This window comes from Alternaria conjuncta, assembly GCF_024043145.1.
Source record: "Alternaria conjuncta strain BMP 0040 chromosome Unknown scaffold_15, whole genome shotgun sequence".
Taxonomy (NCBI): Eukaryota; Fungi; Ascomycota; class Dothideomycetes; order Pleosporales; family Pleosporaceae; genus Alternaria; species Alternaria conjuncta.
The window spans coordinates 180,486-208,249 of NW_026250104.1; the positions used below are offsets into that span (position 1 = coordinate 180,486).

At 52.9% G+C, this 27,764-nt stretch overlaps 8 protein-coding genes across 8 annotated transcripts; 4 read left to right on the forward strand and 4 right to left on the reverse strand.

Annotated features, from left to right (window-relative positions):
- Nucleotides 1-704: 704 nt before the first annotated feature.
- J4E85_008971 (uncharacterized protein) lies at nt 705-3,005 on the forward strand (the record flags this gene model as incomplete). The annotated part of the gene is made up of 1 exon (XM_051473195.1): nt 705-3,005. The coding sequence occupies one exon, from the start codon at nt 705-707 to the stop codon at nt 3,003-3,005; it is 2,301 nt and encodes a 766-aa protein (XP_051322858.1).
- Nucleotides 3,006-4,432: 1,427 nt separating this feature from the next.
- Nucleotides 4,433-5,563, reverse strand: J4E85_008972 (uncharacterized protein; the record flags this gene model as incomplete). Its single annotated transcript, XM_051473196.1, has 1 exon — nt 4,433-5,563. One exon carries the CDS (start codon nt 5,561-5,563, stop codon nt 4,433-4,435), a length of 1,131 nt encoding a protein of 376 aa, XP_051322859.1.
- Nucleotides 5,564-6,275: 712 nt separating this feature from the next.
- Nucleotides 6,276-7,487, reverse strand: J4E85_008973 (uncharacterized protein; the record flags this gene model as incomplete). The annotated part of the gene is made up of 1 exon (XM_051473197.1): nt 6,276-7,487. One exon carries the CDS (start codon nt 7,485-7,487, stop codon nt 6,276-6,278), a length of 1,212 nt encoding a protein of 403 aa, XP_051322860.1.
- Nucleotides 7,488-8,899: 1,412 nt separating this feature from the next.
- Nucleotides 8,900-10,531, forward strand: J4E85_008974 (uncharacterized protein; the record flags this gene model as incomplete). The annotated part of the gene is made up of 2 exons (XM_051473198.1): nt 8,900-8,930; nt 8,979-10,531. The coding sequence occupies 2 exons, from the start codon at nt 8,900-8,902 to the stop codon at nt 10,529-10,531; spliced, it is 1,584 nt and encodes a 527-aa protein (XP_051322861.1).
- Nucleotides 10,532-11,252: 721 nt separating this feature from the next.
- On the forward strand, nt 11,253-12,073 carry J4E85_008975 (uncharacterized protein; the record flags this gene model as incomplete). Its single annotated transcript, XM_051473199.1, has 2 exons — nt 11,253-11,304; nt 11,361-12,073. The coding sequence occupies 2 exons, from the start codon at nt 11,253-11,255 to the stop codon at nt 12,071-12,073; spliced, it is 765 nt and encodes a 254-aa protein (XP_051322862.1).
- Nucleotides 12,074-12,314: 241 nt separating this feature from the next.
- J4E85_008976 (uncharacterized protein) lies at nt 12,315-13,355 on the reverse strand (the record flags this gene model as incomplete). Its single annotated transcript, XM_051473200.1, has 2 exons — nt 12,315-12,352; nt 12,416-13,355. The coding sequence occupies 2 exons, from the start codon at nt 13,353-13,355 to the stop codon at nt 12,315-12,317; spliced, it is 978 nt and encodes a 325-aa protein (XP_051322863.1).
- Nucleotides 13,356-14,191: 836 nt separating this feature from the next.
- J4E85_008977 (uncharacterized protein) lies at nt 14,192-23,627 on the reverse strand (the record flags this gene model as incomplete). The annotated part of the gene is made up of 5 exons (XM_051473201.1): nt 14,192-15,642; nt 15,695-15,973; nt 16,020-22,458; nt 22,509-23,417; nt 23,466-23,627. 5 exons carry the CDS (start codon nt 23,625-23,627, stop codon nt 14,192-14,194), a joined length of 9,240 nt encoding a protein of 3,079 aa, XP_051322864.1.
- Nucleotides 23,628-25,146: 1,519 nt separating this feature from the next.
- J4E85_008978 (uncharacterized protein) lies at nt 25,147-27,411 on the forward strand (the record flags this gene model as incomplete). The annotated part of the gene is made up of 5 exons (XM_051473202.1): nt 25,147-25,646; nt 25,697-26,371; nt 26,419-26,874; nt 26,925-27,050; nt 27,099-27,411. The coding sequence occupies 5 exons, from the start codon at nt 25,147-25,149 to the stop codon at nt 27,409-27,411; spliced, it is 2,070 nt and encodes a 689-aa protein (XP_051322865.1).
- Between the last annotated feature and the right edge of the window lie 353 nt (nt 27,412-27,764).

The window sequence follows — 27,764 nt, forward strand, 5'->3', positions numbered from 1 at the left end:
GGCTGCTCCACACCTGCACCTCCTCCGCATTCATCTTCCAAGATTACTAGTAGCAGCTAGCGGGGCAGGGTGGCTGTGGAAAAGTCGAGTTAGGCGTGTGTTGAGAATATCATCGCGATACCTTCCATTGACTATTATCCGGTAGCAGAGTCATGAGAGGTGACATCCCCATAATCTACACGGAGCAGTGGTTGAGCCAGTGGCTGGCCCAACATATAATCAACACGAATGGTTCTCCAATGTGCGTGCTCCGTTGCAGCATGTGAAGATAGCATCTCGACTCTGCACCTTAGCCCATGCAGTATGCACGAAATCCCTCGCAACATATACCATTCTGGATGTACCATTCTGGAAATTCTTGCCGCACTCCGGCTCAGCGCATCACTTGATCTCGGCCTGACGTCCTCGGGCCCGTGATGCGCCCGCGAGCTCGGTGACCGCATAGCTCACCACTGCCTAGGCACGTCAGCGCAAAAGTACTTCCACTCCTGACATCCCTTCTTTGACCCTCAACGCTCGGCCGGCCGCTCCTCCCTCGGTGAAAGCAGCCCTCTGACATGTGAAGAAAGAATGCAAACACGCTCTGACACATTTCCATCCGCCCGCCCTCTGTAAAACACTTCTGACGTACATCCCCGACGCTCGCTACGAACCATACAAACGAGATCATCTGCGCAAGAGGCGCTGAGCCCAAGACAGCAACCATGAACTACGTGCGATCCATCACGGGCAGCGTGTCCAAGGGCTGGAACTCGATCAACCCCGCCACCCTCAGCGGCGCCATTGACACCATCGTCGTAGAGCACGAAGACGGCAGCCTGGCATGTTCGCCCTTCCACGTCCGCTTCGGCAAGTACCAGATACTGCGCCCGTCGGACAAGAAGGTCGAGTTCCGCGTCAATGGCGAGCTGCAGGACTACTCGATGAAGCTGGGCGAGGGCGGCGAGGCCTTCTTCGTCTTCGAGACGACGCGCTCCATCCCCGCCGAGATGCAGACGTCGCCCATCGCATCGCCCGCCGCCAGTCCCGAGCAGAAGCCCGTCGAGCTGCCCTCGGAGCGCGCCTTCGACGAGCCCGAGCCTTTCGACCTCGACGGTAGCGCTACAAGGAGACGAGGGCGCATGTCCATGTCGGTGCCTGCCTCGGACTATGCCGGGGCCGACTTTGGACGGCCCAAGTCGGGGGACTGGTCGGGCTTCCACATGCAGAGGGCAAGCACGGATGAGACGGTGCTTTCTGTAAAGGACGGGTTTGCCAAGACATTCGACGGCGAGGAATCACAGGACAAGGGCCCCGAGAGAGGGCCGCTGCAGATCAGCAAGGAGGATGCGACTGCCTGGAACAGGTCGACGCGCTCAGCGAGTCCGCCGCCTGTGTCCTCCGCTGAAGCCCTTGCCCGCGCGATCAAGCTGTCCAAGAAGCTCTTTACCTCGAACATCCCGAACAAGGTCACCGAGACTGGTGACCTCGAACTAGACATGACTGGGTACAAGAGCAGCGAAGAGGATGCGTTGCGCGCCGAGGTCATAGCCAGGCGCATTCTGTCGGATGAGCTCGCAGGAGACTACGACATTGGCGCACTCATAGGCGCCGACGAGAACGGCAACCTCTGGATCTACAGCAGTGAGGAGGCCAAGGCAGCGGCTATGGCGAAGACGACGATGAATGTTCTGAACGAATCGGCTCTCCAATCGACCGATGCGCTGTCAGACCCCGGCTACCAGAGCGACAGTGGACGTAGCGACGACACTGCTCAGTTCCCCCTACGCAGAGACTCAGACAGTGCGCTGGGTTCCTCCGCGCCACACTCGCCCGAAGCCAGGAAATCCGAGCACAAAACATACGCAAAGACGCTGCGCCTCACGAGCGAGCAACTCCGAGCGCTCAACCTAAAACCCGGCGCAAACACCATGAGCTTCACCGTGAACCGCTCAAAATGCGAAGCCTACATGTTCTACTGGAAGCACGACGTGCCCATTGTCATCTCCGACATCGACGGCACAATCACCAAGTCCGACGCCCTCGGCCACGTGCTCAACATGATCGGCCGAGACTGGACACACCAAGGAGTAGCCAAACTCTACACCGACATAGTCAACAACGGCTACAACATCTTCTACCTAACCAGCCGCTCCGTCGGCCAAGCCGACACCACACGCGCGTACCTCAACGGTGTAGTCCAAGACAACTACCGCCTCCCCAAAGGCCCCGTAATCATGAGTCCCGACCGCACCATCGCAGCCCTCCGCCGCGAAATCTACCTCCGCAAGCCCGAAGTCTTCAAAATGGCTTGTCTACGCGACATCATGCAGCTCTTCGATAAGCCCGCGCACCAAACCCCTTTCTACGCCGGTTTCGGTAATCGCTTTACAGACGCGCTGTCCTACCGCAGTGTCAACATCCCTTCCACCCGCATCTTCACCATCAACTCCAACGCCGAAGTCAGCCTCGACGTCCTGTCGCTCAACAGCTATAAAACGGGTTACGCAAGCATGCGCGAGATTGTAGATCACTTTTTCCCGCCGGTGGGGCTGCTTGTTCCGGCGGGTGGGGAGGCGTATACCGATTTCAATTATTGGCGCGATCAACCATTAGACATCCAAGACTTTACGGACAGTGAAGACGAAGACGACGACGATGATGATCAGACCGAAGCGGCTAGTATAAGGAGTGAAGACGAGGGATCGGAGATTGGTGAGGATCTTGAGGCGAGCTACATGTCGAGGGAGAGCTTGGATGTCGATGAAACGGGCTTGGAAGATTCGATTGTCGAAAGTGTAGAGGGGGGTGATTATTTGGAGGGCGAGGGGTATGTTGAGAGGAGGTATGGGGATGATGAAGAGGAGGGGTATGACGACGACGAAGGTGATAGAACGATGGTTCAAGATGTTGTTCCTTCGATTGAGGGTGGGGGGGATACGGGTGTGGATACGAATGTTGAGCGTTTGAGGGCGCTGGATGTGAAGGAGAGGAGTCCGACGCCGAGGGCTCCGGCGAGGAGGTAGTCAGCTTTGTTTGGAATTTTGTTGTAAGTCGAGTTGTTTTTCGCATAGCATGGCATGGGGCGGCGTTGGGCGATCGCTGGTAGGGCACACTGGTCTATTGTAGAATCTTCTTGTTTACGTATTGTAATTCGTTAGATCGTTTTGAGACGGGGCTTCAACATGCCTTCTCTATTAACTTCTGAGACTGGATATTCCTCGTGTTGCCTCATGTAGCTTTGTCTTCGCTTCCTTACCACTGGTCCTTTCCTTGTCACACTACTAGTGGGGACGAAATGGACGTCTTCCTTCGAGGTGAAGTCGCCTCTTTAGGTGGGCGTGATCTTTCATCATTCGCTCTCGATCCTGATTGATATCGGTTACATGATATTCGTGTTGTTTGCTCCTTCTCAATCGGGTCAGTCGTCGTCACGTCCTTCTTGACGCCACCACGTGTTTGCGCAAATATGATACCCTTAATCACTACGTACGTCGAATACGCAATATTCAGGCTACCATCACCTTGCAAACGGGCTCCGATCCAGAGTTCCGCCACCCCGCTCAGACCTTATCCAACGTACTCGGCTCCTTCCTTCAAAGTCTTGTCTAACTCCACCCTCGACAACTCCCATAACCTCACACTTCCTCATTTACTTCCCACCAAATATACAACAGCTCTGTTTCCTCAGACTCTAAACAACCACACAAACAGACCCAAACACCCACCAACATGAAGTCCCCCACCCTCATCCTCACCCTCGTGGTCCTCTCCACCACCGTCCTCAGCAGCGTCATCCCCCACGACACCGCTTCCTCTCCCGACAACGCAAGTCCCCCCACAGCCTCCTTCCCACACCCCCTCTCTCTGCTCTACCCCCGGGCCGGGGCTGACGAAGGAGAGCAGGACGTTCATACTATGGCTACTACGTTCTGCAAGCGCTGCAGTGAGGCTTATGTTGATTGCGCTAATGTGAGTATTCTCTGTTCATACGGTGGATGGTGGATGGTGAAAGGTGGAAGATGGAGTGAGAGGTTGTTTGTGCTAATGATTGATGACAGAGCTGCAAACATACATCTCAGTGCGAGATCATCTGCCAGGGCGTCCATGTCGATGGGAAGCTTTGCAAGAAGGAGTGTGATTGGGGCCAGTAGATGGAGTCGTACATGAGGGGAGGGGATGATGTGTCAAATCAGTGAGTTCATGGTGTAGGTCTTCGGATCTACAATATATGGACGAAAAGGGAGATAGAAGAACGGTGATGGCTGTCACGTCACTGGTGAAGCTCGGGGGTGGTCCTGGTGTCTCATGAACAGCCTCGACTCGGGGAACAGGGATTCTGTTGACTTGAAGCTCGATACATGCCCTCCATGAACGTGATTCATTTTGACTTTTTTCAAAGCCCCCCCTGCGCCCAACCATTCCATCCCCTTCCAATCCTCCCCAACACACTTCAATTCGGCGTAAGCTTCAACAACCTCCCCCCAGCCCCATCCTCAATCACCCAAATCGCACCATCCTCATCTTCCCTAATGCCCCTCATCCGCTTACCCATCCCAATCCTCTGCGCCTCCGCCGCCGTATCGCCAGTGATACTAACCCTCACAAGCCCTTGTGCGCTAAGCCCCGTAATAATCGCATTCCCCTTCCACCCCTTAAAAAGATCCCCTTTGTATATAATCAGACCAGCAGGCGAGATGACAGGAACCCAATTCGCCCTCGGCGCCGCCATCTCCGGCCTCGTACTATGTTTCGGTATCAACGTGCCGTTGTAATGCCGTCCCTCACACACAACCGGCCATCCGTAATTCTTACCCGGCACTATCAAATTGAGTTCGTCACCGCCAAACGGCCCCATTTCGACTTCCCACAAACGACCCTGCGCGTCGAAATCGATACCTAGCGGGTTTCGGTGGCCGAGCGTGTAGATTTGGGATTGTATGGCGCCTTGACCGGCAAATGGATTGGAGGCGTAGGAGGTCCCGTTGTCATAGAGCCTGATTATCTTTCCTAGGTTGGAGGAAAGGGATTGCGCGGGGTGCATTTGGTTTATCTCGCCTGAGGAAATGTATAAAGCACCGTCCTGCGGACCGAATTTCAATCGGCACGCAAACTGAAGGCCGCCTGTGGCACGTTGGGAATGCCGCCAGATGACTTCGAGACCAGAGAGTGCGCCGCCGCTACCACTCAGACTCAACTTACTCCGCGCGACCGCGCAGCCCGCACCACCAGATCCGGTTTCCGCGTAGCTGATGTAGACGATGCTGTTGTTTGCATACTGTGGATGCAAAGCAACATCGTGGAGACCGCCTTGGCCGGCATACGCGACGGCGGGGACGCCGGTGATGCTGGTTTTTGTTTTTGAAGTGGGGTCGACGAGGAGGAGGTTGCCTTTTCGCTCTGTGACGAGGATGCGGGTATCGGGGAGGAAGGCGAAGGCCCAGGGTTCTGAGAAGTCGGTTATGGGTGTTGTTTTGAAGGGCTGTTGGCGGGTGGATAGGTGGGGGGATAGGGCGAAGGTGGTTGTTGCTAGGGCTAGGGCTAGGGCTAGGGGGAAGGTGAGGGAGAGGGTGGGATGCATCATGGAGGCGGTTTGTTGAGTGGCTAGATATCGAGTGATGGTATGGTGGAGCTTTGAGGTTGCTCGCAGTGTGAAGAGCCGCTTAGGTTATCAGGTCCCCAGGATAGGTAGGTATATAAACGACGGGATGAATGGAGCAGCCTCATATACCATTCCAGCTCCTCCTGGCCTGTGACGTCTTGATGTGTACATGATTTCAGTTAGAGTAGTCGCACTTTACGACCCTGGTAGTGGTGGTATGTGTTGGTGGGGCAAGAGATTTAGGGTGTGACAATCTTGGAAGTCGCGGAGGATTCGATGCCAGACGATACTGCCTAAGGTAGGCGATTGGCGCGCGGTAACTACCCAGGTAGCTATTCCCGCGATGGTACTGCTCGGTAAGTAAGAGAAGACGAGTGCCGCTATATTAGAGAAGATAGGTGCAGGCATGATAAAGTAGCCAAGGCCTTCACGTGGGTGCTTGACATGCCGACGGAAGATTCCAAGGCTGGGCGTGACGATAGAACGCGGCACATGTTGTGACTGCCCGTTTTGACGCGACCTACATTTGCAAGGTTAGATTATTAATTTTCCGTCAACCGATATTGAAGTTGCGTCACGAGAACACTAATCCCACGTTGCGTGGATGGATTCACAGACGGCTCCAGTTTTTCCTTGCAACGGTACTTCGTGATTTTCATTCATCTCGGTCTCGCCGTGAATGTGCTTCGTCCTATCACCTACCCTCCATCTCCATATCCTCCTCCTCAATCGTAGGCAAAACCTGATACATCCTCTTCCCCTTACCCATCCTCTTCAAGCACCGATCCGTATGCAACAAATGCCCCCTCTTCTGCCTTACAAAGCCCGCAAAACACGCCGCGCTCGACGCAATCGCACCCGCTGAGATATATATCGGTATGAAGAAGTCCTGCGGCTTGTACCAGATCATCGTCGTCGCAAAAGAGAGCAGTTCGAACAGGTTCTGTAACGACATTTCGATGGCGGAGAAAGAGCCTCGGGAGGCAGGTGGCGCGTCTTCTTGAACGAGGTATTGGACGCTGAGATCGAAGCCCCAGAGGCCGAGGCGGGAGAGACATACGCCGATTACGAGGGCGCCGCCGGCTAGCATCGGTGCTGTGGTTGTGGGGAAGACGTGGAATAGGCCAATTGCCAGGGCGATGGCGAGGAGTTGTTCGTTGATGAACCAGAGACCTGCTCGTACGGCGCCGATTTTGTTCATGAGCCACGGCGCTGCGATGGTGGCGGATAGTTCTAGGATAACGGATACGAGCCGCATGACGGAGACGTGCGTGCTGGTGAAGCCGAGGGTGAGGAGGTAGGTCGTCATTTGCGAGGCGAAGGAGAGGACGGTGAGGTAGAGGAGAGAAAGGGAGAAGGAGGCCAGGAAGGCGGGGTTGGTGATGTATTCGCGATACGGCGCAAGGTGTGTGGTTATGGTTTTGGTGATGGTGGAGCGTCGCGTAGTGGTATTTGGTACGGTGTCCTGGTTAGGCGACGAGGCTCGCTGTTGCAGTTCCGTAGCAATGTCCGTTTCAGACGCTTGTTTCGTCACGACGCCCTTTCCAACACTTAATTCCGGTACCGCGGCATATACATTCGCGATGGCGAAGTATTCTACCAACACACTTATCGCGTTTTGTGCGAAGACGGCCCAGATGGCGAGTTTGGTGGAGTATCCGTCTACGAGTCCGATGCCCACGGGCGCGATGAGCTTGCAGATGAGATCTATCCTGCGCATCGCGCTGTTCAGCTCTTGACGGTCGAGAGCTAGACTCTCGGATACAACGACGATCCAGTCACGCTCCACGGATACGGTGTTGGCGACGAAGGCGAGTTTCTCGATGCATGCCAGCACCACGCTGATGAGGAATAGTCCGTAGGTAACCATCCCAATATCCTTCTCTTCTCCACCCAAACCCAGCATCGCTACCAGAATCGCACAGCTCCCCGCAACACTAACTCTTTGCCACACAATACTCTGGCGCACAACCCATAACCTGTCTCTCCGGTCAACTAGCCCTCCAATCCATGATCCGAGGACTGCAGCAGCAAGCGACCGGAAAAGCGCATAGCATGATGCGAAGAACAGCGTCCCAGGGAAGATTTTGGCCAGGAAGATCACAGCGCCGAATTCAAAGGTGCGCGCATTCCAGGTCGAAAGTGCATGTGAAGTGTACAGCTTGGTGAGGAGGTGGCGGGGTGATCGTCGCGTGGGCGATGGTGTTGATCGGGCGGGGTAGACTGGTTGTGGTTGGGTTGGTGAGGCCAGCTCTCGTCTGGTCTCGCTCGTCGAACTCGTCGAACTCGTCGAACTCGTCGAACTCGTCGAACTCGTCATATCGTCACAAAGTGTATGGATAGGAAGAAGCAAAAAGGCAAACCGCCCCCCATGGCGAAGAAGAAGCTACATATCGTGTCGCAAGGTTTAGCTGCCTAATACCGTGATGGTCATGAGACGGGTGCCCGATGCTGTGGGAAACGGACGTCTGGGCCTTCCGAGTCGCCTCATGGATTGCGTTTGCACGTGTGGACCCTGGCGATCTGGTGGTGGGATTAGGCTGTGTTGGGTTAGCGTCGCGAGGTTTGATAGGTTTGATAGATAGCAGGGCCGAGTATTCGTGGTAAGGTATCGATATCAGGCTGTTCAGTTAGACTCGTTGATCTGATACAGTGGCCCGGGTGGGTTATTACCATTCTGTCGAGTATGGCAGGACCGCTTGTCGGTGGGGACTTCGACCATCGCAGTCATTCTGCATTTGTGGAACATGTAATATGCCTTCGTATCTAGATACTGACGATGTTGAGATATTAGTAAAGCTTAGCCTGACTGTTGCCTATTGAGACGCTCAGAAAGAACGCTTGGACTGGTCTCCATCGCACATGATTGCTTGTGGTTGCAAACAGATACACTCGGTCGGAGTGTATCAGCGTTTGTCTTCAATCAGCTAGAAGTATAAGGAATGACTTGCCGATTGAGGAGAACGTCATGCTGATTTGATGTTTTCTAGTGGTGGGGTTGAATGTCAGACTGCCGTGACGGGGTGAGCGAGCGTGTTCTTAGCGCGAACCCTGGATCTTGGAAGGACGCGTTTCCTAAGGCCGTTCCATCTTCGAGCACACTTCCTTCCATGGAGCTCGAATTACACTGTCAATGGCACCCGATTTTGTTGCAGATGCATGACTTCATGCCTTGTCCTCACCTTCCATGAAGATGTTCGGCTACACGGCAAGCTGTCTAACGCTTGGCCAAGGCTTGCTCGTGCATCCACCTACATGACGCGTACCTAGGTACTCTACTCAAGTACACGCCCACCGGCTCCCTTTGCCACGAGACGAATGAGACGCTCCCTACAGCGCGGCAGACGGGGTAAGCTGTCCACATGACCTCAAGTCATCACAAAGCTAACAACCTCAGGATGGCTGGTCCTACCCCTCGGCAGACACCCCGCCCGCTTCCAACCTACGCCCTCCTTCTTGCAGCCCCCGATCAATGCTCAATCAGAAAGACCACGGAACAACGGCCCGCACCATGAGGACAAACAAGAGCGAAGCAAGTTTGCAAGGAGCGTGCTTGAAGGAAGCACGGTAGCCCTGATATCGCTCTTTGGTCTGGGCCTTGGCGGCTACGCCTATAGTTTGTTCTACAAGAGGACGGTTGCGAAGAAGATCGAAAATGCCTTTGCCACGGGATATAGTTCGCAAGAGCGGGTTGCGTTGGGTCGCATCTCATACGGCACGGAGCCAGACAAGATACAAGAGATTGTAGAGAGGGAATACTGGGTCCCGCGAGCGGAGCAGGAGGATATCGACAACGTCGTCAGCGGAAGGGCCAGGGGAAGATACTATTTGGTCATCGGCGAGCGAGGTACTGGAAAGCGAGCTCTACTCCTAGAAGCCATGCGGAAGGTCAACGGCGATGGTATTGCTATGCTAGAAGCGCACAACGATCTGGAAGTCTTTCGAACGCGACTCGGGAAGGCCATCGACTACGAATTCCACGAAGACTACATTGGAGGACTGTTCAGCATTCGGGGCCCGAGGGACAGCTCGCCGCTACTGGACATTGAGAGAGCGCTCAACCAGATGGAAAAGGTAGCCTTGTCGCTGCGAAAGCGTCGCGGCAAGCCTCTTCTCATGATCATCAACAACATCCATCTGTTCAAAGACGACGAGGCAGGCAAGCATCTACTGGAGATCCTGCAGCAGCGCGCCGAGATTTGGGCTGGCAACGAGCTCGTCACAACCGTCTTTACCTCCGATGAATTCTGGACCCTGGAACGCCTGACACCACACGCGACCAACATGCACGTCATCAGTGTCAGAGACGTACGCAAGAACGTAGTAACCACCGCACTCAAACAATACCGCGCTCGCTACCACAACGAAGACGTACCCGACAGCATCCTCGACGAAGTCTTCGCTAAAGTCGGCGGCCGACTCATCTTCCTAAACCAAGTCGCCAAATCCCACGATATGCTGGAAACCTGCAAGCAGATCAACCGAAGAGAGAAAATGTGGTTCCTAAACAACTGCTGGATCCTCGGCGACTCCATGGACGACGACGTGGAAGAACAACAAAAATACTGTGCCGCCGCCATCGTCCTAGCACGCGCGCTCGTCCTGCGCGAGAACGAGACACCCCGTTCGGACGACCAGTTCACACTTCCCCAAATTCCGCTACACGAGGCCCGTCAGATCATCACGCGCGCCGACTTTGTGCACCCGTTTGATCACATTAACGTGATTCATATCGATGCGCACGGTATGGTAAGAGCAGATTCTGTGCCGATGCAGAATGCGTTTCGTGAGGTTGTCCAACAACCGGGCTTTGAAGAGCATTTGAAAGCGACGTTGAATCGGTTGGATGAGTTGGAGAGTTTGGCACGGACGAGGGAGGTTGCGATGAGGGAGCCGCCGGATAGGAGTGGGGGGATTGTGCCGGTGCAGACGTATTGTGCGAAACTTTGAGAGGGTGAAGAGGTGGGTTTGTAGGTAGCAGACCGCGTGGACGTCGTGCGTGTGCTGCCAGCTGCGACTGTCGCGATCCCGTGCATGCTAGCACAAACATCGAAATGGTATACAGTCAGCTCCGCGTTCGTCTCCTCACAGCAAGTCGTTCTCCTCGCCTTCAGCTTCAGCTTCAGCAGATTTCATCGCGCTATGTCCTTATTAGACCTCCCAAAGGAATTGCTCAGTAGAGTGTGTCGATTTATCGGTCTCGATCACCAGACGCGAAAGTACGAAAACAAGGACTTCCACTCCCTACGCCTCACGTGCAGGGAACTGTACAAGCGGACAACCTACGATGCGATTATCCGCTACGGACCTATGCTTCGCGTGCTAAAAATCAAGTTCACCTATCCATCCCTCTGTCGAGTCTTGCAAATTGTTAAAATCGAGGAGTTCCGTGATCGAATCGTGGCACTGGAATTGGATCCATACGCAAGCCATGATTTCGACCATATCCTAAAGCCATCATCGCCACTCCACCCAGGCGACGAAGAGAGAGACATGTTCATCGACTCAAGTGAAGCCGTTCTCCTTGTAACAGAGTGCTTTCGGTGGTTGGCCAAGGCGAAACGGCTTGTACAGGTGCAACATTCCAGGTCTGCATCAATCCATGTTTCCTTGGCGGCCTTAGTGGAGGCCCAGTTCCCGGTCAAGCTTGATATCGCGTACGCATCCCCGCATGACCTTATCGCTCCGCCGGGTCATGGAGATTTTGGACGATCGCCTGCGATGTACGTTCCCTATATCAGGTGTATCTCAACAGACGGGGGTGTTCCAGGAGTACTAGATTACGACGAGGAACTCATCCAGGAGCTGGGCGAATACAAGAACGAAGTAGGCATTCACATCAAGAACTACCGCCTTCGCCAGCCAGCTGTCGCGTCCTTTTGGTTCGGTCTGCGCGATATCGAGCATCTGCACATCTCAGGCTGCATATGCGAGCCTTACTTGCGCTTTTGTAATGCGTGCGACGACACCTTTACCCTCCACATCTTCAATGTCGCGTTCAACCACCTAACGGCTTTCCATCTGTTCTGCATGTACGTTAGTGGTGGTCGTCTTCGAAGATGGCTCCGAGAGCAAGGCCACACACTCACTCAGTTGCAATTCTCAAACAATGTCTTGACTGATGGTTCATGGAAGACAATCGCACAGGGGCTGCAGAAGCTACCTTTTCTGCGTGAGCTTGCTCTCGAGCATAATCTTTTGCAGAAAGGCGCCGTGCCAAGACCGCTAGGTCAACAGATACCTGTGTATCAATGCGAGGACACCGACGATGACGATACGGATGTAGACAAAGTTCGCCACTATCTGGCATTCTTCATCGAGAATTTCTGCACCGAAAGATATACGGGTAGTAGATATTTGCCGTGGCCCTTGCCGTATTATCACATGGTGGATCTACCGATCTACTCGCTGAATTACGGCCCGGAGACTATTGACCGTGACCCTGCTTTGAAGGCGCTGGAAAAGTACATTGTGGAAGTTGAAGGGGAGTAAGGCGCTGGTCACGGGCAAACGTTACTAAGACCAGTTTTATCGATTCATCTAGCTGGATACATCGAACACAAGGTATTCTGAGAATGCCTTGCGTCAGGGTTACTACATACAATCTCGGTCGCGTCTTATCGCCGTGTTCTGCTTTGACATTCCACCGTGATGCCGTAGCGTATGTACAGGCTCATCCTCTGTTGGTAGTACCCAGCATAGTCCCCCTCATAAACGCGTAATTGCATACTGCTCAAGCTTCTTCGTCCGCCTCGAGATACTTGTCCAAAGCTATCTTCGCCCGTGACCGAGTATCAAGTATACTCACCCTGTTATAAGGTAGAAGGAACGTACGGGCCTCGTGATAGACCGGAAGCTTATAGCCATTAAACGCCTCATAACAGTCGCCCGCAATGCTCTTATCCGTGGCAAAGTATCTTACGAATACGTCCAGCCAGTGTGCGACATCCTTCGTGTTACGCAGTATAACATCAATGTGCGAGTCATCGCTTTGGAGCTTTGAGGCCTCAAGGCCAGGAGTGACGTATTTCTTTGGTAGGCTGATCGCGAGAGGTGATGAAGCGTGTCTCTGAAGAAGAGAGCCAATGTAGCGACCCGTCGTCGTATCCGGGCCCACGTCCAGATAGTTGAGGTTCGGACATTTCTGCAGGCCTTTCGCGATCGAGCACCAGTTACCGTCGGTCAGAGATACGAAGTCGAACATGACGTGTTGTAGCGTTCCAGAATGTCGTTTGAGAAAGCCTCGAAGACGACTCCCACTCACGTAGCCGCCACAAAGGTCCAAGTGAGTAAGATTCGAATAAGTGTTCTTGGCGAAGATACCTACCCATGCATCTTCGCATCCGTGACACAATCGTAGACGTGGGACGGTGTCGCATCCGCGAAAGCTGACTTCCTTCACGCTCGAGAGTTTGGCGGCTAGCTTTGATACTTGTGGGGTGACGGACTTGTAGCCAGAGTAGTGGCGGCCGAATTCGTTGTGTGCGACATCAACTCTTCTCATGTCTGGCTCTATGTCCCAGGGATCTTTGTGTAAAGTGGCTTGGAACTCGAGATGCGAGATGAGATGCGGAGACTCGGCTAATGGGTTCAGGAAGTGATTGTGCGATGATATTTGGTAGTCCTTTGGGTTTACTAATACGTGGATGATTTGGCGGGGGAAAGAGGCGAGGTTGAGTGCGGCAAGGACGGCGGGATAAGTTGTCGCTTCGCAGAGGTAGATGTTCAGCAATGAGGTCGACTTTGCCAGGTTTTTGAAGCTTTCTGTCATCATGTAAACAGCCTCGGGAGAGTTCGCAAAGGAAGTCTGCTCTTCCCAAGATGAGCCGTCCACATATTCTCCACAATTACAGGAGGACCTCCCGCCGCAATACACACTGTCGCATGGCGTGTCGAATCTGATTTCGCGAAGTCGGTCCCGGAAGTAGGGAGCGCTGCTCATCGAATATAGGACGCCGAGGGATTTATAGGTAAGTTTGACCACGAGGTGGTCTAGCATTTCTCCGTAGAGAACCCCAACGTCGAATAGCGTTTTCTGGTAGACAGACCTGCAAGAAATTCGGAGCGACTCGAGATCTTGAGGCAGAGTACAGTCGAACATATCATCTTCCAAGATGATGAAGCGACATATCCTGCTAAGGATCTCCGGCGGTAGCGCAGAAAGGGCCATGGCTGGGGATCTCCGGCGGCTTGGGTGAGGTGTGGGAAGAGGGAAAGAGATTGACTTGGCCGTAGACAATGTACATCCAAGAGCCAGTGCTGAAGAAACTGCGTTGTTTTGTTGTGGGTACGGTCAGGCGGTCAAGTATCGACCTGAGGAGATAGCACTTGCCAAGCAGGCAGATTATGAACGAAATGTTTGCTCGATGCTTTACTGCGTACGTCACCGCTAGCACGGACCCAGTGCCTAGCTGGAAGACATAGCTGGTTCAAGTGAAAGAGCTCGATGATAGAAAGCTTGAGCAACTTGCCAGCCTAGCACTTTGCTCTCGTACTTAATGAACGATGACAAATCCTTCGACGCCTTTCACTATACATGAACTTCGATATACGACCAACGAACGTAGATACGAATGCAGACGCAGTAAAAACACTCCCATCTCCCAATGATCACAGCCTCCCATCAACATTCCCATACTCAGCAAGCTCCACTTCATTCAAATGACTCCTCGCCCTCATACTACTCCGCGCACTCTCTGTCGTCGCCAGACTTTGACGCATGAGCACCGCTCTCTTCGGATCCATCTTCGCGTTCGGTGATGCAGGTTTGAAGACTCGATTGCTTTCATGTCCGTAATATGAGTACCGGGCAGGCCGCTTTCCTTTGGCAGCAGGTGATATTGCGCTGGCATCAACGCCAACACCCGAGTACGATCTCGCAGGACGGGTTATGGCCGGTAGCGGCCAGTCGTCAGTGTCAGAGTTTTCGTACTTGACTGACGATCCGGGCGACTCGTTATGTAAGTCCCACTCCTCATGTTCCCAGATGGGGTCAGAGTATGTCGACGAGGAACCCGATGGTTCGTCGATATATACCGACGAGAACGATGTCGTTGCCGATGTTCGTCTCGGCGCGTACGGGCGCGGGTGCATCATCTTCTCCATCTGCGCATCGAACATGTGACTTGACGCAGTATCTCGCTGATGCAGTCGTGGCAAGCTACGACGAAGCGACAACATTCGCGCTGGGTTTCGTGGAGGTGGTGTTCGCTTCTCGAGATCCAGCATCTCGTAGCAGGCTTTGCCAATCCAGAGCATCTGCTCATGCTCGCGAAGGTAGCGTTCACCACCGAAAGACTTCTGGACGATGTTACGCGCCATCATCCCCAGCTTTCGTCGATGTTCGGACTTTTCGTACATTCTGCGCGTGATGACTTCCACGTCTTTTGGCGTAGGTTTGTGAGGTAAGATTGGCGCCGCTACCCCAGGGCCATCGTCGGCATATTGAGCCCACTCGTCCAGCATAGCGAGTAAGTTGATTTGCGCGCGTGCGAGCCCATATGCGTCATTGGGTGCCACAACTTCGCTATAGCGTTTACCGTCATCAGGGTCAGTGAGCACTCGCAGCGACGCGCCAACGTCAGTGCACACGACTGGTGCTCCAGTAAGCGCCGCTTCTCCGAGCGCAAGCGGCAGTCCTTCGGACACGGAGGAGTTGAGGAACAGCCAAGTGTTCGCAAGAACCATTGCTGGGTCTGCAGTGCCGCGCATCGCTACGTTTTCTCCAAGACCTTTACAAGCCAAAATCTCTTGACATTCGGAGGAGTAGACGGGCGATTTGTTGAGAGCGCCGTAGATGTCGAGCTTGTAATCCTTGAAACCCCATTCGTTGGTGATGATGTCCGCCGCAAGTAAAGCTGTCTTAATGTCTTTCGCAAACCAAACGTGAGACAGCATGGTTACTGTCGGCGTCTTGGTTTTGATCTCGGTCACCGGAGAAAACTTGGTCATATCGGTAATGCCGTTCACGATAGGATCGACTTTCCGACGAAACACGTTGCGGTGTGTAAGTTGACCCTTTGCGCTACCGATTTCCACCTCCCAGCCGGGGTTGAAGAAGTCTAGCATATCAAGTCAGTCACTTCGTTCGGATATGAGATGCGATGCACCTACCTGCACAGGGCAGGATCTGGTCGGCGTGGTGCAAGATGAGACAAGATGTCAACTTCATTAGACCCAGTAGCGAGTTTCGGATGAAGGGCGGTAGAGTGCACATCGCGGACGAGAGGTAGAGATTAGTCTCACGCCAGGAGATCGCATGATCCCAGATTTGAAGTGTGCAGTTGCGCTTCAGCTTGCAAACGATCCCGTAGGATGCTGAGACGCTGTGGTGCGAGGCTTGGAAGACGTGGGGTATCTTTTCGGGGATGGGGATCGAGAAAATGAATAGATCTACTCAAGTTAGCTTCGTCGTGATCAACAAGAGGATATTACGTGCATCGGAACCACAGCTCTAGCGCCGTGTCGAAGTGATTGAGCGTTGGAAGCTCAGTACGGAACCATTCTGAGGGCGGTTGCGCGTTCGGCATGTCTTCATCGAGCCACAGTCTCCTCCATGTATCTTTGACCACATCGCTGGTCCAGACCTCTTTCCAGTGACGCGAATCCTGAAAATATGTGTTCAGGTTGACCAAAGCACGCGTCGCTTGCTTCACATCTGCTGATGTCATTGTAGTCGCCCGTGCGCCGCGAACGAGAGCAGTCAAGGTAGGAATGAAGTTCGTTTCGATGTCGGATATCGTTGCTGCTTTGACCAGATGGTCGACCTCGCTGTCCAGCTTGTTGGTGAACATCCCATGGTTTGGATGCATGAAGTCCAGTCCCCATAGTGGTATCACCTTGAGTGACTCAACGTTCTCTTCGGTTTGGTGCTTCGGCAAGCCAAAGTCGTTAGCCGATTCGACGACCATGTGCCATTTGATGGTGCGCAAGTTGTTGATGAGATCTCGACGACATGCCGAGACTCCACCACCTTCATTCGGCCATGTACCAGTGTCAACAGCGATGACATGAAGGTTGTGGTCGGTATCGCGTTGTAGTGCTTTCGTTCTTGTGAAGATAACGGCATCCCCACCTTGGCCAAAGCTGAACAAATCACTCATTCGAATTGCAAGTGGCGTCCATGCGCTAATGTCGCTTGTGAGGTCTGAGCTGGCCATAATGGCGTCGGCATGCAGCGCCAGATAGTCTTCAGCCTTTACGAGACTGCCGCGATCTCTCCGTCTCCAATATGGGCGGAGGAGAGCTTCTCTGCGAATCAACTCTTCATCTACCCATCGGATGACAACACCATCTAGATCGTTTCGCTTCTTCCAGGCTTTCCAGAGTTGGGATCGAGCTCTGGAAGTGGAAATCTCTTGTTGTTTGATGTTTGTGCGCAGCATCCGACTGAAGAAACTGGAAGACGGGGACTTGAAGGCTAACAAGGGATTCTCGTCCGCGAAAGTACATCGAGTTGGCTTCTTTAGTACGCCGAGCCAATCATGACGAATCATATCCGGGGTTTCGACTGGGGCGCCGTTAAGCTTCGTAGTAATGGTTGGATGGAACTTGTGGTCATACAGCCATGAGCATTCATATACATCGGCTCCTTGGACGAATGTCGCTTCGTGAACGCGAGGGGTGGGTATCCAGCGCTCCATCTTCTCGGCATGGCGAACAGGAGGTGCACACCAGCTGACGTTGGCTGACATGTGCGGCAGCACAAATTCGGCGCGGAGAAGTTCGTCGTCGTATTTGGCGTTCTTGCGATAATGATACTTGAAACGGACCAGATTATTGTGGTTGATATAGCTTCCCGACTCGATGTGGCCCTTCCGGTTGTAGATAACCTTGGCACCCTCATCCTGGCCGCTGCGACAGGTTCTGCTTAGAGGCACCCTACTCTTCTTGACTTTCGAGATCTTCGTCTTACGCTGAAGTTGCTTCAACGCATACTCGTAAACAAACTCATTGGTGACCGCGCCATTCTTGTACTCTTCACGCAACGTGATGCGCATCTCTTCGTCATAGTATGTGACCCGGAGATGACCCCAAGTAGGCTCTGCTTCCAGATCACCTTGATAGAACATCAGTTTCACCCCGCCAACTTTGACAGGATGAATGAATGCTGTCTCCGTGTCTCCATAGCTTCGAATAATCAGGCGATTCTTTTTCTGGACGATCAAACTACCCTTCACTGTTCCAGCAAGGCCTGCGATGTCTTTGCGGCGATGGTACAAGAAAAACGGCAGAGCAACGGACATTGCAACCCGACTGTATATCCACAAGCCTGTCAGAACGAAGGTGGCAGACGTGGCTAGTGGACGTGGTGTGTGTATCAAGGCTCCGTTCAGCTCGCGCTGGTATTCAGGGTCGGCCATACATGCGAGGAAGAAGAACTTGACCCAAGTCCCAGCAGAGTGGTAGACATAGGCAATCGGCAGACGGACGTATTCAGTGAAGATGCTGAGAACTGAGACAGCCGAGTGATTGAGGACAGGATGATACGCCTCCTGGATGTCCGCGGTCATTTGACGATACTCTTTCTCGGTTAGAGCCTGATCACCTCGGTTCTTGAAGAAGCTGTACTTGACGACCGCTAAGTACGCGCCAAGGTCATATCGCGCAATGCACGACAGAATGGTACACGAGCTTTCCACCGGAACGTTCGCGTTTATCCATGCCATTTCTGTGTTCGTATAGGGTGCGCGGACGCCAACACATCGTCGGAGGAAAAGGCGACGAATCTCGAGGGGAAGATCTTCCCATTGACTCTCGCAGTTGAACCCAAGGCATAGATTTCGCAACAGTTCTTTGCGAAGCGCAGTTTCAAAGCTCGAGGCTTTCGGTCCCACGATAAGCTCCGGCATCGACCGCTTGCTGCATTCTGATATGGCGTAGAAACCACAGTCGCTTTCCCGGCAAGCAAGCATTGATTCAGTAATCTCAGCCTGGTAGTGCGGCATGCCAAACAAGGTTTCTGAACAAGCGTGCAGCAACGTCTCGGCAATAATCGCACTATTGCTGCTCACATTCATCTGCTTTGAGCCAGACCCCTTTGCATCCGAAGCGACGTAAAGCGTGAGACGCCCGCCTATACAATGCGAGATCGCCCGTAGGTCGCAATCAACCCCAGCCACAGCCTGCATAGGAACGATGAAGACTTTGATGGATTCGTTTTTCCACGCCAGAACGATCCGCTGGATTAGAAAGGGCATAGTCGGGAATGCTTGCATGGCAAGCCTAGAGAGATTTTCGTGGGTGCATGATAGTAGGATAGCGCAGATCTGGTCACCAGGCTGACCGTTGGGATAAACGCGGAACCTGTTCTCCTTAGGTGCAGCCCGTAGCTTGCTGCAGTACGCGTGGAGCTCACTTTGACTGAACTCCGCATCACCACCAGTGCCGCTGTAGGCGCGATATCGCTCGTCGATGGCTGAACGATCTACACCTCGAGACGCGACGCAGCTCAAGCTAGACATCTCGGTCGATTTAGTGGGCTCCCTGTTCTGCTCGGTGTTTGGTAGTAGGTTCGACATCCAGGTACGCACGTGGAGCAAATCAGGCATGCCTAGCTTGGCAGTCCGGAACGAGAGAAGAGCTGCCGTCCAGGTCGAGACAGCAAGTGCAATGATCTTGTTGTACATGAAACCTGGTAAGACCGTGATGAGTATGTTACCAGTTACGAAGCCGAGACTGACTGCTGCCAGGAGTGGCATTAGTGCATGCGGGCCGGAGAAAATCTTGTTGTACTGGTAGAGGAGTAGACCAGTATATGCGCCAACGTAAGCCAGGAATATGGTGAGACCCACTGAGGAGCCATTGAAAATCCAGATCAGTGCAGCACATATCGCCAGGGCCCAAACATGGACACCGATAAATCGACATAAGGTGTTCAGATACAAGTGTCGCCTGAATTTCAGATCGTTGGATTTGGCTTTGTCGATCTGGTGTGCGTCCTTGATCGAGACTGGAGACATTTGCTCAGACATGGTGTGTAAGTGTTGAGCTTTGTAGTCAAGTAGTACAGCTCCAATGAGGTAGTATGCAAGACCGAAGCCGACTGAGAGGCGAAGTGTGTCGTTGTCTATGGAGGGAAGCAACCCGACTAGTTGGCCGCCAGGTTGGTTACCGCCGCGTACAAGATCGAGCCATCGATCCATGAGTGCGACGATGAAGTAGAGTATACCACAGTAGATCTCGTCTCCAGCGGTCCTCCAATGGATGAACGAGTTGTGAAGGCGAATACCTTTTTGCGACTGCTGCATGCTTTCAAGCGCCACCTGCGTTTCAAGATTCCAGGTTGAACTGTATGGGATCGGTCGTTTGGTGTCGGTAATGCGTGCGTACCAGTCCAGTAAAAATAGCGTGGAATCCCAGCAACCTGCGAGCTGTCTGACGAAGGCATCATTCGTAGGCTTCTGCCAAAATCGGCGTCCGTTCTCCTTCAAAACTGCGCTGTGTAGCGCGGTGCGGCAAAGAGCCAAGATTGCGGGCTCACTCATGCCGTAGAACAAGTCTTTGGCACTAATCGATGCTTTTGAAGAAGGCGCGCTCAAGTCGAGGACTTTGGATGCGGTATGAGGACCTTTGCTCGATTGATCTGCAGAAGTAGGATTAGCATGTGTGGCTGAAGCGTTAGGTGTGGCATTACCTTTAGGATGCATACCGCTTGTGACACGCTGCTCTTTGGCTGACCGTTTCACATACCAATCCTTGATGTCAGCATCGTTAAGCGTCTTGATGTTGTGATACCAAGTCACCCATTGCGTCGCAACGTGCCGAGTACCGAGGATCAGCAAGGTAATGAATATATAGAGAACTCCTGGATAGATGTAGATGTCGTAGTCCTGAATGAAAATGGTCAACAAAGGGGATATCACTAATGTCGGGACTACCATGATGATGACTTTGCGACCATTGAGGAAACTGGACCCGGGAACCTGATATGTGGAGAGGACAGCAAGCACGGTGAGGTATGTTGTGAGGCCGAAAAGGTAGAAGACGAACACCGCCCCAAGGCCTGGACCCACGACAGCTGAGATGATGACAAAGCCAAGAAGACAGCCAGCAAGAGTGAATGCTAGGCCACCAACCAGACGGGTGAGTACGAACATGTTAGCCGCTGAGAATGCCATTGATATGAGGTAATAGGTGCCTCCGATGGATATCCAGGTTCCAATCGCGCCAGAGAGGAGCAATGAGCACATCAATGCCAGTGTAGCATAGTATAGTTGGTCCTCTTTCATGTGCACACTCAGATACAGACCATGGCCAGTCGTAGATAGTAGGATGATGTCAACTAATGCTGGAATTGCAAAGACACTGAGGAAGGTAAAGCGGCGATATGCAGGCATGACGGATGGCTTTTGCTCTGGGTCGATGTCGGTCTGGGCTGCAGCGTAAGCGGAAGCAAACGATGGTGCGTTGAAGATCCACATCGGAGGTTGGTGTTCTTCTTGGTTGTAGTAGTTCCTATGCTTCTCCGATAGCAATATACCGATATCGCTTGGCTTGATGTCAAAGTACGCCTCGCATCTTGATCCTAGCGCGAATAGCTCTGCAAAAGCTGCGCTTTGATCTGAGTATTGATTGAACAGGGGATTCCGATCCGACACCTCGATGTACACTTCCTCAAACCCTGCTTTCCTTGCAGCGCAGAAGACGCAGAAAAGCACGAAGTCAGCCGCCGAATCTAAGGATCCTCTGCTGGTAATGTTGTTGAGAGCGGAAGTGATGATGTCTAGCCTCTCATGGTCTCGTGACCATAATATATCATCGAGCACCCTGGCCACTTCCCTGAACAGTTCTAGAGCATCACGTCCGTCAAGTGTGGGTAGATGTGAGAGCCGGTACCATTTGAGCTTCGCGTTGACCAGCTGTTTATCGGTGATGCTACCACTGATGTAGTCCACGTTGCTGAGCTTCTTGAACTGATGGTACGTAGGTATATCGATCAGTAACTCTTCGCAACGTTTTCGTATGGATGAGAGCAACGAGCAGTCCTCATCCCACTCCGAATATTGCATGTGTTGCAGATACAGGAGTAGATCAGTCGACGAGAGAAGCTCTAGGTCTTGCTGTAGCCTCTCGGGTAGTCGCTCAGGCGAGAAGGACCCAGCCATGAACTCCGTCAAGCCATACTCTGCTAAGAAGCACTGGTATCTGGAGAAGCCTAGCCTGCTCAAGTGCGTATGAAGAAGAACAGCGTTGAGATCCTGAACCGACTTGGAGATGTACATGATGACGAATTGGGCTCTCTGCTCTAGTTCCCAGACAGCCCAAAACTGAGCACCACCAGGCGTGTGGAATCCAGAGTCGAGCGCAGAGTATACTTGTAGTTGATAGTTGTCCTCCGCGTCGTCATTTGTACGAGCTAGTGCGTCTACAAGCTTTGAGATGGCATCTCTTGACGTTGGAAGCAAGTCTAGGAAGTGGCTGCTGCTGTGGCAATAGTCACGAAGAATCTTGGCGACAGGATGTAGTTGTGCGGTGGAGAGTCGGCTGAGCAGCTTCAGATCCCGTAGACGTCGTTGTGATTCAATGACACGCGAAAAGTCTGTCATTGACGCGTCCAATCCAATCGGAAAGCATCCCAAAGAGCCGAATGGCGACCCATTGGATGAGCAAGACAGTGGGTCGCTGCTATGCTTCTCCCTTGCCAGTGTCCATTCCAGACCAGAAGATACTGGTGATGTAGGTGTTCGTGCAAGCATTGCTCCGTTCTCGTCGATCTCGGGGTAGTGCACAGTATCAGTACATGTGCTCGACGCATCGTCGTCGCTGTCGTCGGCAGAATCGGTTGCGTCGAGGCCGGCGAGCGTATCGGCAAGGCGGGGAAAGATGTGTTGTAAAGGGAGGTAATCGTCGATGATACTTGAGAAACCGGGAGCAAGCTGACAAGACTTAGCAGTGACCTACGAATGCCCAGGCCAGGCAGACTTACTGTTCGCGCCATGCGATATCGCTCGTGGACTTCCATGACTCTTCGTTGCTTGAGCCACTGGAAAGCAGCCAAGGGCTCATGACAAGGAACAATCTCGTCAATGTTCGAAAGAGCCCGTTGACGCGGAAAATATGGGATGGCGCCGTGGTAGCTACACCACATATGTGCTCTCCTGACCACAGCGTGCGAGAGTTCGACATCGTCCTCGATCGTATCCCACATCATCGTTACGAACGACCTTTGACAGGCTTGGGAAACAAAAGATTTGGTTGTAGTCTTCATTTTGTCCATTTCGAAGAAGTCTCGGCGCTCTCCATTCGACTTGATCGTTCCATTGCGGACAATGAAGCCAGCGAACAATGCGACATCGAGTTTCTGGACACTGTCTAGGAAGTCTGGAGCTTCAATCTCCAAGTAGACATCCAGACCGTAGGCAATGAGAAGCTTCGACAAGCCGTTGAGTAGAGGCACCGATATGCGGTCTCGCCAGCCAGAGACAAGAACGCCTGTGAAGTATCTTTTCTGGTCCGGCTGTCGCAAGGTACGCTGAATAGTCCACGACAGAACATACACCGCTCGCGACATGTCCAGTTCACTATCCGTTGTCGAGAATGTGATTATCTGAGCCAAATCAAGCCGTGCGATGATGTGAGGCCCCATTGAGACGCTATCGTCGCCAACAGCTTCCAAGACCCCAGGCTCGCAGTAATCCAACACTACAATGTCCCATTGTGAAAGTGTTTGCGCTTCATCGTGTGTGACTGGATTGCTCAGAAGGCCCAGATATACGCCAAACGTCGACGGCTTTGTGGGGAGGGTATGGGTTTTGCGGACGACGCTCGAACTGTTCGACAACAGGTGGATTCGTTCTTGTACCGATCGTGGTAAGCTGTGATCATTGTCGTCACCCTGTGAGGTTTATAAGCCCTGAGAAGGTATAGCATGCATGCTACGTACCTTCAACAATGTCCGTAGGGAACGGTATGAGTACCAAAGGAAAGCAACAACTCCTACAAGCCCACTGGCACTGATGATGGCAACAAGCGTCCATTCCCACCACTCCTGTAGTAATGGTCCAGTCTCGAAGGCCTGAACGCCCAAGATATTCGGCGAAGGCATTGGTCCTGCCTATGATCTGTTGGGTGTAGCTCAGATATCTCCAGGTGCTGCTCCACTTCCAGAGAGTACAGTAATTACCATATGGTGATAAAGGCCAGTCAGTAGGCAATGCACGAAGAACTGGTAGAAAGATCCATAGCAGAACCGTAGTAGCAAGGTGGATATGATGCCCTACTGCAATAGCCAGTGTGAACAGGGTGGAAGAATGGTCACTTGCTCATCGGCAAGCTCATCGGCTACCGAAAGCCAGTTTGACAGACACTAATATTTTCACCATGGCCTATGTTTGTGCAGTCATGTGTTAGCTGTTGATCTGCGAATCGCGTTAGCATACACGAGAGGTGTGAATAATCCACCGCTGCAGGGCCAGCGGCAGTGACGGAGCAGGGCCATCCTTCGAGAATCCTGCAATACGGCTCTTGGCTGCCGCGAATGGCATTGGAGCGGCAGTCACAATTGAGGGACTTGCAGCGCGAAGCCTTTTGACCGGGCATTGGCGAGAGCGATGCCAGGGAACGCTGGCGATATCTGGGGGGCTAGTGCCATCTACCCCGAACAGCGGACTGTTACTGTATTGAGACTAGAACAAAGATGATTTAGATCTTAACGACGAGGCGATGTCAGCGTAGGAGGGTGTCGTGATGACGCGACAAGAGTGGTGGACGAGGGAAGACGTGACGAGGCTGAAATGTCGCGGGTCGGTAGTAAACGTCCGTGCACGCGCATCATCTCTCTTTCAATCACGTTCATCCGGCACCGCCTTTAGCCTAACATCCTCCACACGACGATTTTAATATCCAACCTCATCTATCACGGCACCTTTGTCGGTCTTGTATCCGACGCGCATGCAATGCAATGCACCTGCCGCAGATGAAGTCTGGGACGGTAATTGCTCGCGCAATATGGGCAGGCTGCGGGGATACGCGTGCTTTCGTGCAGCCAGGCTAGACGACACCCGGTGCTTCGTTCACAATATCCTTACACACACTGGCGTCCTTGCGGCCCCAAAGGCATTTTGCACCATGGACTTTGGCCGCACTTCTTCCAGCATGCATCGGGTCTTGCCTTCGGGGCTGCTCCAGAACTATACAGTGGCTTGGTAGGCCAAAGTCACGAGTTCAGCCATGCCCTGAGATCTTCGCAATACATTCGTCTTAAGTGGCAAAGCTCATAACGCTGTGGCTTCTCAAGTACACTGATTTGCCAAGACCCTGGTAGACCATATGGCTTTAACGGCATCTTACGTATGCGAGGCCTTCCAGAGGTACGGCAATGAGTATTCGAAGCATCTGATCGAGCTATCCGCCGCGTCATGTTCTGAATCAAGTTGAATGCCAGGTGGATTCTGACTGCTGAGGCTAAGAAGGGAGAAAATCGATAGTCTCTTGATCGTTTACTGCATCTGGACCAATATCCTCCGTGTGGCCTATGAGATGATATCTGCCGAGACTTCTTTATTAACTCGTCCAGGTTCCTCAAAAAAAGTTTCGGTAGCAGGCTGTTCACTTCGCGTCTCACGATGGCGGCTTCCATTGCATCATTACTGCGAGCATGCGCACTCACATGCTTCTGTCTCTTCCTGCAACATGTTTCCGCCTATGTGGGAAGTGCCACAGTATCAAGCACAATCTTGGTCATTGCACGCGATTCGACTTCGGCCATCAACAGCGCTACACTTGGCCTCCAAGGTTACGGTATCCCTTACGAGATTGTCACCGTTCCCCAGGATGGGATCACAAACCTGCCTTTACTCAACTCTTCAGCAACGCATGGCAACTACGGTGGTATTGTCACCGTGAGCGAAGTTGGATACAACTACGGAGACCAATACTACAGCGCACTCACTAGGCGGCAATGGAACGATCTATATGCTTACCAGACGAACTTTGGCGTACGCATGGTCCGTCTCGATGTTTTCCCTACAGCCGACTTTGGAGTCTCCAGCGTCGGGGGAAACTTGAACGATGAGCCTGTATCATTCACGAATACCACGGGGTTCTCCGCGGCTAATCTCAAGTCGTAAGTCTCGCGACCCAGTTCAAGTGGTACAATACTGACTATACCAATAGTAAAGTAGACGTGAGCATCGCGAACATATATCACTCTCCTGCGAAGATTGTGAACGCATCAATGGCATGGGAGGTTGCCAAGTTCTCGAGCAGTGGAAGCGCCGCAGTCATCAACCAAATAGGCACTCGGCAACAAATGGTTTGGTTTTTGCCATTCGCTCTAGACTGGGCACCGTCAAGCAACGTCCTCCAACACGCTTGGATCACATGGGTGACAAGAGGCCTTTTCGTTGGTTTCAGAAGGATCTACTTCAGCACACAGGTGGATGACATGTTTCTGGAGACGCCCATGTACCGACCGGCGGGCGTGAATTATCGCGCTAAACCCGATGACCTTTCGTTGCATGTCACATGGCAAGCCAACCTGAACGCGAATATGCCTGCAGGATCCGAGTTCTTCATAGAGATCGGGCACAACGGCAACGGTGACATAGAAGCATCCACGGACACGAGTGAAGGCGAGAGAGTCTGCACCCCAACGAACGCAATCGAATACGCGGATCAAAAGGATGGCGACCCAGAATTCCAGAAGCCTCCTGGTACTGGCACCAACATCTGGCCTTCGACGCCTTCTCAGTATACCTGGAGCCTTGAGTGTGCCGAGATCGACGAGCTACAAAATTGGTTCGCCGACGAAGAACAACGCGACGCCTTCGCGCACATCTCGCATACCTTGTACGTTCCATGCCCCTTGATGCTTTGCACTACTGACTTAGGACCAGTTCCCACGCCGATTTGACCAACGCGACCTACTCAGATGCCTCAAAGGAGATCTCATTCAACCAAGCTTGGCTCAAACAGGTTGGGCTTGATGCTGCTAAGCGCTGGAGCGGGAGGGGCATCATTCCGCCTGCGATCACTGGTCTACACAACGCAGATGCCATCAAAGGCTGGATGGATAACGGCATCTTCAACGTCGTAGGAGACAACACCCGCCCGCCTCTTCGCAATCAGCAGAACAGTTTCTGGCCGTTGACTACCAACGTTCAGAACAACGGCTACGCAGGACTCAACGTCATGCCGCGCTGGGCGACGCTAATCTACTACAATTGCGATCTTCCCGCTTGTACACTGCAAGAGTGGATCGATACTTCTGCAGGCAAAGGGACGTTTGACGATCTTATGATCAACTCTCGAGACACTGCAATGCGCAATCTCTTTGGCCTACATTGGGACCCGTGAGTGCAGGCTCATCCGCACCATCGATTCATATTGATTTGTGATATAGATACATGTTTCATCAGGCCAACATGCGCGTCAACGATGTTCCGTCCACAACCGTCAACGGCAAGAGTGGCCAGTACTCGCTGCTCATGACATGGATTGAGGTTATTTCCGCGGAGATGATGCGCCTGTGTGTACCCTTGCTTTTCCGGAGGGGCATCCTACTAACATACTGCAGAACCACCTGGCCTTTCAAGACCCTCAAGCACGACGACCTCGCACAGCAGTTCATCAACCGTCAAACTCGCGACCAATGCCGACCCAGCTTGACCTGGACTACATCCACCAACGGCGCCAACATCGAGTCTGTCAACGTTTACACGGCGGGCGGAAACAAGTGTGGCACAACCATCCCCATCACCGTACCAGGCGCCTTGGCAAGCACGACCGGCGCGACGAAAGAGCAGTTGGGAAGTGATCCGCTCACCCTATGGGTGACTATGAGCGGCGCAAGCAGGCAGTACAAGTTCTCAAAGGCCATTCCGCTGTAAACACAAGCATGCTTTGGAAGAACATGGCGTCGGTCATTATCGCAATTGTCATCTTCAATGTATATCTTTTAGCTGAAGCTCAGTCAAAATTGTCTCTGTGTTTTTTTCCCTGCATCCAGCATGACCAGTGAACAGCTGCGGAGTTTAGGCGGTCATCTCTGACCCCTGAGCTAACCCCACATTCGCACAGCCACAACATCAATATGGGTGAACATCAGAACCAACCTGGCGGGACAGCTGCGCCGCATTTCGCTACCTGCGTTTTGCAGTATCACCACACCCGACACGTAGTCACATCGTCTCTCGAAAGCGATCCAGTCCTGCCGTTATACTGTGGCCTTTTTCTGATAACT